Raw genomic sequence first — 15,508 nt, 5'->3', positions numbered from 1 at the left:
TCTTAAGCAATTTTATCTCAGTCATACAGAGAATTTTTCATTCTAGGTTGCAAACTCAAAAAAGTTGTTACTCTAATTAATACCAGTAAGAACACATACTTCATGTTCGGAGAAATATGAGATAACCTTTAGCTTCCTCAGACAACACTACAGGAAAATCTTGTCAACATGGAGTATAATTTATAATCATTTGATTTTGCTTTTCATTTGTTGCCAAATCACAGGCAAAAGCCATCATTCAGAGATTCCCATTTATTTGTCCGTTCCTGTGCAGTTTAGTCATGTAATGAAGTATGCAAAGCATGATATTTTTTGGCATGACCTCAACCCATTTGCCAGTTACTTTGGCAGCAACACCACATGAATGGTCAATTTCATTCCCATGGGCATTCCTTTTCTGCAGGACAGAGCTAAACAATAATCATTTTGGGGCCCATGTATCCCTAACAAGTTAGAAAGAGTGAACATTTGTGAAAATTCTCACCTCTGTTGTAAGCTGGAGTCTCTTAAATTTGGTGGGGGAAAAAAACTTCAAGGATCATAATTTAACAATTGCTATTAACATGGAAGTTTCTAAAGACAATGAAGTATGCACAGAGCTATATACAGTAAGTTATGTTCTGTGGGGTGGGATTAGAAAGAAGGTGTGGGGAGGCTTTTCATGTCAATTATTTCAATTTTCCCTCTCATTTATCTTTTTGTACATGGATATAACACTTTTGGAATCAAACAACAAAGAATCAGTGAAGCTTAAAACAATATAAGGCAGCTCGATTCACAAAAGACAGGGCTTAAATGGTAACAGCATCAGGTAGAGAAGCATCCAACTAAGAGCATCATAGGAGAGAAGAAAGAAGTGCCAGGATTAGGTCCCAGGAGAGCAAGGAAAGTAACCAGAACCTCCAAATGGACCAAGGTGACTCGCTGCAAGGCATTTAACACCACTGGGCTTCCTGGAGGAAGAATGTCCTTCTCACTCCTCAGCAGCCTCACAGCTTCTTGTTAGTCTCTCAACCACAGGCCACAGCCCGAAACAGCAGCACACAGGAGGAGCTGTGCTGAGTCCTCCACATTTCTTCCAAGGAATAGCACCCACATTACACTAGAGAGATAAACTTCAGGACATTCCTGGCTAACCTTGAACCCTTTGCTGGGAGTCCACACACAGTGCACGGCCTCTGAAGGCAGGCTCCCAAAGTGCCATCCTAAAACAATGCATGACAAAATCTCCCACTGCTCCCCAGCAAAGCCCATCATTAAGATTCTAAGCTACTTGGCCAAAAAATCTAAATAAAAACAAGTCTCAAAAGACACAAAGCCACTTGTGCCCACTAAATCAGCCCGGACAGAGTATAGCACTTTTATTAAAGACACACACACACACACACACACACACACACACACACACACACACACACTTTTGCATACTTATAATTAATATGCAAAACTAATACCATTAAAAATTATCAACTCATGAAGGATGCTTGGAAGAATATAAAATAACTTTTCTTTCTTAAATAACATCTTATTTTCATCTTTTAAAAATCATAGTTAAGCCGGGCACGGTAGCTCGTGCCGGTAATCCTAGCACTTTGAGAGGCCAAGGCAGATAGATGACTTAAGGCCAGTAGTTCGGGACGAGCCTGGCCACCATGGCAAAACCCTGTCTCTACTAAAAATACAAAAATTAGCCATGCATGGTGGCACATGCCTGTAATCCCAGTTACTTGAGAGGCTGAGGCAGGAGAATTGCTTGAACCCAGGAGGCGGAGGTTGCAGTGAGCCGAGATGGCACCACTGCACTCAAGCCTAGGTGACAGAGCAAGACTGTGTCTTAAAAAAAAAAAATCATAATTAACTAACCAAATAATAAATCAATACATAGAAAAATACTGTTTGTTAACATCAAACACATGGTTCTATGGATAGAAACATAACGTTACTTACCTGAAAGTCATCGTAAGGGAAGAGCAGCATCTCCCGTAAACAGTCGTTCAGGATCTGAGTCTTCTTCTGGACGATGACATTTTCATAGTCGAGTGGCTCAATTAGCTTTGGCTTTGCCTGGAAGGTGAAAAGATAAGCAAGACATTCTCATAAACAAATGCCATTTCTTAAGATAAAGAACTTAATATGCTCTACTCTATGTTTTGTATTTTCTACAATTAGAGTATGCTAGTTTTGCTATCAGAAAGAAACAGAAATAAGAGTTGTTTCCAAAGGGACAAAAAAATGCTGGATGGTGTCCTGCTACACAGAGTGATGCCTGTTCAGTTATTTAAACACAAAGGAAGCTCTGCATTCTGGTGGAGCTTCCAATCATTTCTTGGGTCATCCCTGACTAGATATGTCCCCTTCCAAGCCTTAGAGTCTGCCAGAGCCGCCCTGATTAGGTGTCCAGCCACGGCCTGGCAGTCAAGGTCAGATGCCCAGAATGGCTCCAGCCACAATAGCATCCCTTCTTGGCCCAGGGCCTAAATGTATGCACAGGACTCATTATTTCAGACAAGGCTCCAAGACACCTTTCTCTGAGTCTCAAAATATCCCTCCCTATCCCCAGATACCTATACTTAATACGTAATACCCAAAGGTAGAAAGATAATGAGCTGAGCCCAAACCAGGCAAGCAGCTGGGTCAGAGCCAGGGGGGCAGGTACTACTTAAACCGGGGCTCATGGGCAAATCCTAGGGGATGGGGACGTCCATTCCTAGCATGCACTGAGCATGAGAAAGAGGTAACGAGTAACTAGGGAAGAAGAGAATATGGCTTTTCTAGCTATTTCCAAAGTTAGATTTCTTGGTTAAAATCCCTTTATCTATCGCCAGTCACTGCCACCTTGTTTATGGCTCACTTTCCACATACGAGGCATTGACTGGGCTAGGTCAGGGATAAAGATACATATTCAACTAACTATATTATAGGATGCCAAATGCTAAAATAGGCATATAGAAGATGTTATCAGAAGTAACTAAGTCCAGGGCAAGCGCAGTGTCTCACGCCTGTAATCCCAACACTTTGAGAGGCCGAGATGGGTGGATCACCTGAGGTTAGGAGTTAGAGACCAGCCTGGCCAACATGGTGAAACCCTTTCACTACAAAAAGTATAAAAATTAGCCATGCGTGGTGGCACATGCTTGTAATTCCAGCTACTAGGGAGGCCAAGGCACAAGAATTGCTTGAACTGGGGAGGCGGAGGTTGCTGTGAGCTGAGATCACGCCACTGCACTCCAGCCTGGGTGACAGAGTAAGACTCCATCTCAAAAAAAAAAAAAGTAACTAAGTCCATTATATCAACAGTTACTAGAAGATTATTTTTGAAACTATAATCACCTGATATACACAATCTCAATAAATGCTTCATGTATTAAAAACGACAATTTGTATAGAAGAAGTATATTAAAGATATTTGGTATGTGGCATCTAAATTGGCAATTGTGACTGAGGCTTGCTATTTGTTTCCAAAACCTGTCTCCTTTCCAATACAGGTGAACCACATTTCCCAGCCTCCTCATGGTTTGGTGTGCCCACGTGACTGTCTTCTAACCAATTGTATTCGAGTAGAAAAGATGTGGCCACTGCCTCATCTGGGCCCACAAAAGGCTTCCATGTGGCCCCTCCCCCTTCCCTCTGCAGCCACGCACACAGGATCCAACACTGAACTGGGTGGCCTGAGGAAAGGATGGAGCCTAAGATGGAAAGAGTCTGGGTCCTGAATCCCCTTACAGAAGACTGCCTGCTCAAACAGGCACTGAAATGCCCCAGGAGCAAGAACTGAAACACCTACTGTGTTCAGCTGCTGAGATTCTGGAGTTGTCTGAAGTAGCAGTCAACTTGCTTTGCCTGTTATACAGATACATGCTCATACTTAACTCCAATTACTTGATTTAACGAGACTCTACAAAGATGTTTTGACATGCTAAGAAAAAAAGCAATGCCCAAACGAGTATGCAATTATTATAATTAAGTAAAATACGTGTTATGTGGACAGAGACTAAAACTATGCAAAGCCCAAAAAATTAAAGCTATATAGTAAAATGTTGGTAATGGTAAACTGTTTTTACATTCAAAAAAGACAAAAAAAACTTTATACAAATTATTTTTAAATAAGAATTGCCCAGAAAATATTTTTCAAACTATTTTAATTAAAAAAAAAGATTCACTCTTTTGTCACACTGCACAGAGTAACCAGTCAATAAATGCTTGTTGGCAAAATGAATGGATGTCATGATTAATAACATTTTCCCTAGGAACCGTAACCATATTCCTAATAAAACCCAAATATGCACATAACTTTCTAAAATTCCATTACAAAGAGGTCAGATGGACCAACACTGCAGACTGGGTAGACACCATGTTCTCCCTGGCTTACATGGTGGCTACCCCATAACCACAGGCCAGGGGGACTCTTTCGTGACAGCCCCAGCTGCCTGCCCAGGCACAGGCACAGGCACAGGCTGGGCAGGGCTGAATCCTCAGCTGGGTACAGCCCCCTTTGCACAGGGCCCTTGGCTCCACTCTCCCCAGGTAAGGCCCATGATTCTTCAGACTGTCGGAAGGCAGAGGTGCATTGTGAGTCCTGGACAGGGAGGGGCGTGGAGGGACACTGCTGAGAATGGGCTGTTCCCAGGTGCCAATGCTATTAGATTTGGGATTTTGTTTGACTTTGTTCCTACAGCAGGGCATGCCCTCCAAGAAGCTGGACTGGCATCCCTGTGGGCAGCCATCTAAACAGCCCTGCTGCCACCGCTTCAGCAGCTTCCCCCCAGTGGGTGGCTCCCTGCCCACCAGCTCCAGCCCACAGCACCTCAGCAACCTTAGCCACCAGCCACCATCCCTGGGCCACAACCACACTCTCCAGCGAGGCCTGAATCTCTGCCTTGGGTAGGGGTGACAGGCTCTTCCCAGTTTGTTCCTTCCTTGGGGATCTCTGTTCCCGCATTTACTCTTCTTGTATCCTTACAGCAGGAGTCGGAAACTCTTTGTGTAAAGGACTTTGCCAGCCTTACAGTTTCTGTCACAACTGGTGAACTCTGCCATTGCAGCACAAAAGCAGCCACAGACAATAAGTACACACATGGGCATGGCAGTATTACAATAAAACTTTATTTATAAAAACAGGCAGCAGCCAGATTTTGCCCAAGGGCACAGCCTGATTTAGAGTTAACTTTACCCCCTAATAGAGTTAATCCCCTTTCACCAATTTAGTAATTCTTTATATTAATTTTCCATGTTCAATTACTGATGTGTTTCCTGTCTCTGGACATATAAGATACATACATGTTTACAACTCTTAACGTATTTAATGATTTTTTTCGCACCTATCTGAATAAACTTGGGTTGCTTAAAATGTTTGATAATAAAAATATTCATGGGTCAGTTTCATGTATTTAGGGCACCAAATAATACTTTAATTAGATGAATTTCTGTTTCCCCCCAAGGTGTATCTTGGAGGTATCTAATGAAAGGATGCAACGTTGTGGCTACTATCTTGCTTTTGTGTGACAAAGTGTAACTTTCAAGGTGTTTTCACTGATCACAATTACCACTCAACAACTGAGACTGGAAACTGAGGATCCCAAGTTGAGCTAATTGCTACAAGTGTCCCACCAAGTACCCAGCAGGACTGGACTGGGACAGGACGCAGTCTTCTGTTAAACAGAACTCTTTCTTCTCCTATACTAGGCTACCCTTTGAACAATGTGTGCTTAGCAATACTCAACCATAGTAAATGTGTGAAGGGGAGTTTATAAGCCAACATTTCTGTTAAAGACTGGTCATGCAGTACCATGACCAGGAAAACTCATGGTACTGACTGAACAATAAGAGAAATCTCATGAAGGATTAACATGTATCAGGGACTGCGAAAATTTTCAACTTGTACAAATCCTAACTCAGGTCACTTAATGAAAGAACTCCTAGTGACCTCATAGGGCAGAGGTCTTTAGCAGCTGCTGGAAGCACTTCGGGACACATGACTGATTCCAGGACACATGACTCACTCCCTAGCATGGGAGTGGTCACATGCTGCCTGAGGTAAGAACAAGGCAAAAAGACCAGGCACAATGCCTCCCTTCTACAGGTGTCCTTTGATGGGGAAAAGAAAGAAACCATCAGAGGAGAAAGGCTGGAGAATGGAAACTGGTGAGGGAGAGAGGCAAAGGGAACAGAAGGAGATGCAGGGGAGGAAACGGAAAAGAGAGGCAGGGATGGAGGCACCCTGGGGAGGAAACCAAAGACAGAAATGGCAGAAGAAAGGGACTTAGGAGACTTGGAGGTGGATCTGTGGGAAGTCACACCACTGCATCCACTAAATTGTGGGTTAAGAGGATAATCGCCTATTTTCAACTCTTTTTAAACTATGATTCACTGGTGGCAGCTGTTCACTGTTCTTCAGCCCTGCTAAGCTTTTCCAGGTGCTGGTGGGGCATGGAGGCGGGGACAGCCCACAAGCGTAAGGAACTGATTGGCCTGCGACATGATTAGTGACAAGAACGTCACACTAACGGCAAAATGATGTAGGCTAATTACCAGACTGCCGGTTCCTGCTATTATTTGTAAGAATGAGGCTTGGCACAGATCTGGCACACAGCCTTGGTTTTAAAGCTATCACAACATGCTCAAGTTCAATTCTTCCCCTGGTGACAGACTTCCAAGGGAGAAGTTCTTAATTTTCTATCTTCAAAAGAAAACCAGAATTACCCAAATTGACCATGGTTGTTGGTGGAGCTGCTCTGGAGCCATCAGCACCATCGTGTTTTGAAACCCTGAGAAGTCATCAGTTTGAACTGTGAATATTTCAGGATGCTGTTTCTCCCTAAGCATGGTGGGGCCTGGCTGACTCCCAAGCCCACGACATTCAGAGCATACACACTGGTGACTGCTGCTTTTATAGTGTATAAAATTCTAACTCGGTCTATACACAAGTCCTTCAGCTTTCCGCGTCATGTGGAGGCGCAAGTCCTTATCTATGAACATTCATTCCTCAGGCTTCCTGTGAAATCAGAAAGGGAGAGGGCGGTAGTACTTTCAGTCCACAAATAGTCCACAACAGTGGTTCTGAAAGTGGGCTCCCAGGAACTGGTGATTCAGCATCGCCTGGGAACTGGTTACAAACGCAAATTTTGAGGCCCCAGTCCAGAGCCAAGTCAGGAGCTCCAGGAGCAGGGACCAGTCACCTATGCTTGAACAGGGGATTCTGGAAAATCCCTGATCAATCATGATGCCCCAGGAACTACATTAGAATTTTCAATTTCAGGGAGGAAGAAGAAACAAGGCCGGTCCCGAGCCTCCTCAAGGTTACAGACCCCTTTGAGAGCCTGGATCCTCTCCCCACGAAAACTGTATACATTCTTTGCTTTCTATGATTGTATACGCAGCTTTGAGGGGAGGGCTGTAATTCCCTGGAAAGTGGTCATGTGGAACTGAGTCGAAGAAGCCCTGGGCTAGTGGAAGAGCCAGGCCTGTAAACATTTAGCTCATCGTAAAGAGAGGTACTGGGAGAAGTTAAATGCAGAGCTAAGGCCAAGCCCACTGCCCTCCATGGACTGTGAAGTTTCTTCGCTTTACTAAGGAAGGAATGCTTGGAGAGAGCGAAGAAGAATGAGAATTCTTCAGGTGGACAAAAGCCTACCCTGAGAACAGAGCCCCGCCTTAGCTAGGCAGATGCAAGGTTTCCGGTCTCATGGTAAGCCAGGGGCCCAGCAAAGAGGCAATGCTGCATCCACTGTTTCTGCCATGAGCCAGCTCCAGTCACTCCCTCTACAGGCATAATGTGCCCCTCCCACCTCTACACCTGTCGCAGTCCTACAGCCCCTTGGCCGACGGTCTACGAAGAAAGCAAATGTGGCAACGTGGCAAAAAAGTTAAAGCAGAGCTGCTCTAGCCCCAGGCAGGCATATAGCACTTCACACAGAACTGGGGCACTACCTCCCTCCTCCCCGCAAAGGTGGCCTTTGGCGCCTTGCTGCCACATCCTTACTTAGCAGCAGTCCTGGGATGCCTCTCATGACAGTCCTTGGCTTGCTGTGACCTGCGAACACTCAGCTCCACTATCAGTGCCTCAGGGCAGGGCTGAGTCTTGTTATCTTTGCCACCCTCAGCATCCCACTCAGGCCCCAGGGACACGTCCTGTGGGGCTAACAGAGCTTGCCAGTGGTTCTTGTACAGTTCCATTGTTGCTGGGCACCTTGGCTTAGAAGATTTCCAGGAACGTGCCTGCTGTGTCCACCCAATGTCATGACGCAGAGAATGGGAGGCCATGTCACCTTGTTCTAAGGTATGTGGCCCCAGGACTACTTGGCGGTATGTAAGATTAGCCATTGCACAAACTAAGAATGCCCCCAAACTGCATTGCTTACATACAAAAGAAACCTAACAGAAGCTTTTCCAATCCTAAAAATTCCTGTGACATTCCCAGATGTTGTGGAACTAGAAGAAACTTTTCTAAACTCCCAATAATAAAATATAAATTTGGACTAATCACGCCAAGGGAAACACTGATCTGTTCTTGCGACGAAGAATGATGATACAAAATCATGATCATTTGAAGAGGCAATAAAAGAATATGAAGCCCCAAAACTGTAGGGAAGAAGTATGGAGGTGTATCAAGAGGTTCATTGATAAAAATGTGTTGTTTCCCTGGATTTCTGGTGTTTATGGCTTGGGTTAGCTTTTTAAAATTTATTTCTTTTTAAATTCTAAATAAATGTTCACCTCCATGCCTTATTTTGTTTTCAAATGTTGAATTACTTTTCAACATTTGGTCCCTCAAATGTTGAAAGGTCCCTCACAAAACCTTACTCTGCCCTGATAGGGTCATGTGTCCACACGAATGCTGAAGAGGATGGTAGCATGGTAAGGAAAGCCGAGCTGTGCAGTCACCTGGGGCTGTGGCTGGACTCAACTAGGTCAATGCATGGAAAAGGCAGAACCTTGCAAACTGTAAACACATATTATAATAAATTGAGTTATTCATATTATTAAATACGTTGCTGCATGACAGGTTGTTTTTTGTCTTTTTAATTTATTTTTTATTTTTTATTTTTTTCAGACGGAGTCTCACTCTGTTGCCCAGGCTGGGGTGCAGTGGCACAATCTCGGCTCACTGCAAGCTCCGCCTCCTGGGTTCACGCCATTCTCCTGCCTCAGCCTCCCGAGTAACGGGACTACAGGGGCCCGCCACCTCGCCCGGCTAATTTTTTTTTTATTTTAGTAGAGATGGGGTTTCACAGTGTTAGCCAGGATGGTCTCGATCTCCTGACCTCATGATCTGCCCACCTCGGCCTCCCAAAGTGCTGGGATTACAGGCGTGAGCTACCACGCCCAGCGCATGACAGGTTTTTTAAAGAAAAAAAAAAAACTTTCCTCGACCTCCAGAAACATACAAAATAAAATAGGCAATAATGGTAGGGACATGCACAAAGGAAGACAAATAATGACCCAACATAGAGAAAACTGCATCGCAGACACTGAAATTCAGGGGCTGAGCCCAAAGGAAACAGACAGCTGCTTATACTGTAGACGGGACTGAGTATTGCTGCGGTGTGTGCCAGCGGAGAAGAACCACAGCTGCGGGTGGGCGACAGAGGAAAGCACTCCTGACCCCCTCCCATTAGCGCAGCTCCATGACAGCAGCAGGATCTTGGATTGTGAGGAAGACAGCAGGCAGGCAGGACACCCCATGGGACACTGCTCACAGAGAGTTATGTGGCATCATCAGAGTGGTTGGGGAGAAAGAGCTCCTCATCTCAAGGGACAACATGGACACAGGTGAGCCACTGATACCAAGGCCCTGTCAGTCCCCATGGCAGCGGGCAGCATGGCGCACCTCTAGCAATCACACTTCCCTACACCACCCATGGGGGCCAGAAAGCAGGACTCCACAAGGCCCCACCATGACCCCCCCACCCTTCAATCTCTCGGAACTCCCTCCCTCCCACAGCATTTGCTGCTTAGGGTCTGGCAGCCCAACATCATGCAAATTGAAATTCCAGATCAAAAGGCAATCAGAAGCAGGAAATGTTCTCAGCGCCAGGAAAATGAGATTCCTCTGGATCCAGCAGACCTGCACAATGTGAGCCCACAAACTGAGTTCAGTTCTGGCCAAACATGTACAAAACCTCAAAAACCATGGGAAGAGCTAAGCTCCAAAGAGCAAAGCAATTTCACTGCTCTTGCCTCAGACGTGATAGCTTCAAATGAACTTTCCAGTCATTTCTTGTCCTTGAGTCTCTGGTGATTAAATGTTAACAAGAGCTGAAATCCCAAATGCCACTTCTTGAAATAGCAAACTAAATGGCAACTCTTGGAGCTATTTTAAGAAATGAGAAATTTGTCATTTCTGCTTATAAAGAATTTAGGACTTCCTTGATTTATCTGCATGGCTATAAAAGCTACTTGATAGGCTGAGATAAAGTTGGTCCATTTTCAAAGCGCTTCTCAACGTTGCTACCAGGACACCAGTACTGTTGCTGGGGATGGGAATGGGGAGATGGCAGCTTGCAACAGAAAGGGGCTTCTGAAGCCACATGCTCACAGGTGTGGGCCATACAAGCTTTCCTGCACTCCCATCGTGCACACGACTCTCACTACTTAACCCCACCAGGAACTTCTTGAAGTTGTCAAATTTGCAGGAAGGATCCTCATTTTCCTATAAGTAGAGTGGGCACAGGAAAATAACAGCCGCCTCCCTTCCTTGTGTACACATGGGATGAGCAGTATGAGTTCCCTCTCTCCACAGGTATTCACTGAGTTGGTTCACATGCGCTGTGCCAGAGACATCCAGATAAAAAGAACACAGCCCCACCCCAGGGAGCTGACAGTCAGAGGGAAGGCACACGTGTGAACAATCAGCAGAATGAATGACAGCAGCAGGGACCAGGACTGGCATCTGGCCCACTAGAAGGAACCCAACCTCTGCTCAGCTAGATTATAAGCTCCATGAGGGCAAGACAGCCCTATGTATTCACTGCTGTCTCCAGCACCTAGAACAGCACCCAGCATAGCAGAAGCATTCAATAACTGTGTGTTGAATGACCCCAATGATGTGGGGTGCTTCTTAAAGGAGGTTCCTGGAGCTGATCAATGAGATGAACAAGCCAGCCAGGATTCAGGGCAGATTGAGGATTCCCTGCAGAGAAAATTGAGACACCAGGGAGCATGTGTCTGGATGGAAGTAGACTCTGTAGGGCCTGAAACATATACAATTACAGTGAGGTTAAAAAAAACAACAACAAACTAATAGATATAAAATTGCTGGAATCTCTTCCAGTGCCTTGAAAGGGATCCTGAAACTTAAGCTTCATGCGCTTCATGCTAAATTCTCCCTGAGCATGGTGAGCTCTGGAAGTAGCGAGGAGTTTGGAATAGCTGGATAAGGGTGCATAAAGGGGGCTTGGGGTCCCAGTTCCACAGATGCTCTAGCACCACTGGAAATCCAAGGTCATGGGGAAAACCATACTTACGAGAAAGCCCTTCTGAAAAGAGACTCCACACAGCCGCTACCTGAGGTGAGCAGCGGGCCTCCCAGATGGACGTGCTCAAGGAGCACCGGATGGGCCAGCGCCCTCCCACTCTGCTTCCTCTGCAAGGGTGGATAACACTGGAGCAACACTCCTCACAAGGACCCCTGCTCCACCTTCGCCCATACAGCCCTCAGTCTCTCCTCTAAAGTAAGCAAATATTGGAATAGTGTTCATTTGAGCTAATCAATGATTAGCTCACGTGGGGCACCTACATGTGCGAAAGCCTGCAGGGAGAGACGAGGCCAGAGTGGCAGGTAGAGCCACAGTAGGAAGGGCCCTCAGGAAGCCAGCAAACAGGAGGAGGAGCTGAGAGACACAGAGGTAGGTCCCACGTCCTCCTGCAGTGGAAGGAAGATGCCCTCCATTAGCTTGTCACAGACATGCTCTTCTGTCCCTGACTCAGGACATTACAACTAGGAGATGGTGATAATCAAGATAGAATCCCACTGTCATTCAGTAGTATATGTTCTTCTCCAGACGCTCAGGAGTGTCTGTAGGAACAATGATCTGTTTGAAAGCATGCTTTTTAAAAGGTACTACAGGTTCAGTGATACAGCTTAAAAGCTTTTATCTAGCACTACAAGCTTGCGCAAACATCAGAACTTGAGATTATCCAGTCCAGTCTTCTCATTTTACACATTGGGAAACCCAAGAGCCTGGGAGTTTAGGGACTGTCCCGGCGTCCCAGGAGGAACCTCCTGAGCCCTGGCCCAGGATCTTGTCTCAGCTCCTACTAAAACGATGCCTACATTTTAATTTTGCACTTTCATTGACGCATACACATGTAATCTAAATACTGGAGGAAAAAGGAAACCTTATCTAAACTTAGATTTAGAAATAAGCTCAAAAGCAGTTAATGCTTTGGAGAATATTTGGAAGAATGCATAAGAAACACCAAACTCCCAGACATCTAAATATATTTTTCATGCTCCAATGTGGTGTTATCCTAAGAACAGACTAATACCAACAATTAGACATTTGTGAATTCAGTTTTTTATATTATAAACACTAACACGATGTTGTTAAACAGCAGTTATACAGATTTGACAAATCTGACAAAATCTGATTTTGTCAAATCAATAGCACCTGAAATGGGTAAGAGAAACATGATAATAGAAAAGGAAATAATAAGAAAGACAGGAATAATAATACCAATTAAGGAAAACCTACACAACTCCTCAACAGCCTGCCATCAGCTGTGCTCGCTGGGGATGCTGCCGAGAATGTCAATGAGGAGAGGAAGACAAGACAGGAATTTAGGAGACTTCTCCACGTCCTGTGCCCAGGGAGTCACATGAGGAGAGAGCTAGGTGGGACGGGAGCAGCTCCCTTGCAAGTGCAGTGTTTCACGTGTCTTCTCCCTACCCTGATACTGGCATGGGCCAACTCCAGGCCCGGAAGGGTGAAAAGGGAACAGGTAGAGCGCCTGCGGTGGGTCCAGCATGTGTCTCTCACACACATACAGTAGCCTTGGCTTCTAATTCTGCCTATTTTTTTCACATGTGAAAAGAAATAAAATCAAAAAAGAAAAAGATGTGCTATCATAGTTGTATAAATAATTCTATCTCAAATCTAGACTGTAGACTCTTCCAGGCATTTTTCTTCCTTTTTTAGCATTATGACCTAAAATTGTTAATTCTTCCTAGGTCAATAAAAACTATTTTTGGAATTCTGAAATGAAGAGGGCCAGTAATTAAGCTAAAAGGCTCTAAAAGCCAGATTTAGTCAGATTTCAAAACAACTTACTTTAAGCTACTTATTTTATGATATTGGGGATAGGGAATGGAATATTCATAACAAATAGTTCACAAAACAGTTTCTGCAAACTCCACTGCCAGGCAGGCAGTATAGACACCAGTAAAGGGCAGGTGTTGGGAGTTAGAGTTTCAATCCTAGTCCCAAAAATGTGAATTACCGCCAGAGGTGGTGACAGGTATACAGGGGTTCATTACATCAGTACAATGGTTCTCTAAGCTTGGTCCTGGGCCAGCATCAGCATCACCTGGAACATGTTAGAAACACACATTCTGGCTCAAGCCTGTAATCTCTGCACTTTGGGAGGCCAAGACAGGCGGATCATGAGGTCAGGAGATCGAGACCATCCTGGCTAACACAGTGAAACCCCGTCTCTACTAAAAAAAAAATACAAAAAAACTAGCCGGGCAAGGTGGCGGGCGCCTGTAGTCCCAGCTACTCGGGAGGCTGAGGCAGGAGAAGCGTAAACCCGGGAGGCGGAACTTGCAGTGAGCCGAGATCCGGCCACTGTACTCCAGCCTGGGCGACAGAGCGAGACTCCGTCTCAAAAAAAAAAAGAAACACACATTGACCCCAGGCCCAAGGAGTCAGAAGCTCTGGGGTTGGGGCCTCAGTCTGTGTTAACCAGCCCTTCAGATGATTCTGGTGCCCATTCATGTTTGAGAACCACCACTAGTCCATCTACTTTTGTGTATGTTTGAGAATTTCATATTAAAACGTATTCTCAAAAAAATCCTGGCTTCACTGCCTATTGGCTATGTGGCCTTTGGACAAGTTGCTTATTTAACCTTTTAATCTCCATACTGGCATCTAAAGATGGGAAAAGTAATAATTTCTGTTATCATTATCACCAGGTTATTGACAGGGTTCAATATGTAGTGTCTGGACAGAGCACGAACTCACCAAATGGTGGTGGTGAGGACCATACACAGTTATGTGTAGTTCACATTCAATAGAATTTTACCCCTATAATATACATACTTTTGCTGAATTACTCGCATACTGTCTCATTAAACCTTCCCACCACTGTATGGTTGCATCAACGCCATTTCACTGATGAGGAAACTGACGCTTAGAGGAATTAGATGGTTTACTGAAGGTCACACAGATGGTGATCCTTGGGTCTCCTGGCCCCAAGACCAGGACCTTCCCCATCACACATGAACAGTAAGCATGATGGAATTTCAGATTTCTAGAACCAGAAGTGCCTCTCCAGTGCTTCTGTTCCTCTTTATATGAGAAATGCTGAACATGATTCCACATGGGGATGCTTCAGGCGCCACGTCACCAGGGAGGAGGGAAATTCTCCCCACTCTGAGATCTGCCAGGCACTGAACTACCCAGGCTTTACAATCTCACTACAGCAGAGATAAAACGCAGAGTCCCTTCCAGGAAAAAGTCATTTTCCACTTCAAAAATATAAAAAATCATACTCCAAAATACTAAATCTTTCCAAAGAACCGGGTTTAAATGCCTTGACACATATTAATGCCATTAAGTAGTATGCAATATATATTACCATCAAATATTTCAAGGCATGACCTTTGTAAGGAAAACTCACATTTAAATCATGTAATTTTTTTCCTACAGAAAAAAAAAATCACAAATATTTTTCCTTATCCAGTGACTCCCCCACAAAATGACAGCTTTTTGGTTTGAGGTTTTTAAGCTAAAGAATGTGTAAGTATAAACCTGCACTGATCAATGTGGTAGCTACTAGCCACAGGTGACTACTGAGCACTTAAAATGTGACGATTCTGGCTGGGCGCAGTGGCTCACGCTTGTAATCCCAGCACTTTGGGAGGCCGAGGCAGGCGGATCACAAGGTCAGGAGATCGAGACCACGGTGAAACCCTGTCTCTACTAAAAATACAAAAAATTAGCCGGGCGCGGTAGTGGGCGCCTGTAGTCCCAGCTACTCAGGAGGCTGAGGCAGGAGAATGGTGTGAACCCAGGAAGCGAAGCTTGCAGTGAGCCGAGATCGTGCCACTGCACTCCAGCCTGGGGGACACAGCGAGACTCCGTCTAAAAAAAAAAAAAAAAAAAAGTGACGATTGCAAATTCAGATGTGCTACAGGCATAAAACAGACACCAAATGTCAATGACATCCGATAAATGAAATATAAAATACCTTGATTTTTTTCATAAAAATTCAAAATTGAAATAGTAATATTTTGGAAATATTGGGTTAAAATTATATTACTAAAATTAGTTACACCTGTTTCTTTTCA

At 44.7% G+C, this 15,508-nt stretch overlaps 1 protein-coding gene across 3 annotated transcripts in view; it reads right to left on the bottom strand.

Moving 5' to 3' along the window:
- The window catches only part of DOCK9 (dedicator of cytokinesis 9), a 184,794-nt gene that overhangs the window by 159,804 nt on the left and 9,482 nt on the right, over nt 1–15,508 (bottom strand). For all 3 annotated transcript variants that reach the window (XM_011993804.1, XM_011993805.1, XM_011993806.1), the window contains exon 2: nt 1,948–2,064. In XM_011993804.1, the coding sequence (XP_011849194.1) occupies nt 1,948–2,064 (117 nt within the window). The remainder of the gene's footprint in view (nt 1–1,947; nt 2,065–15,508) is intronic.

The sequence above is a fragment of the Mandrillus leucophaeus genome, unplaced genomic scaffold, assembly GCF_000951045.1.
Source record: "Mandrillus leucophaeus isolate KB7577 unplaced genomic scaffold, Mleu.le_1.0 Scaffold434, whole genome shotgun sequence".
NCBI lineage: Eukaryota > Metazoa > Chordata > Mammalia > Primates > Cercopithecidae > Mandrillus > Mandrillus leucophaeus.
This window is presented reverse-complemented; position numbering and strand designations above follow the sequence as displayed.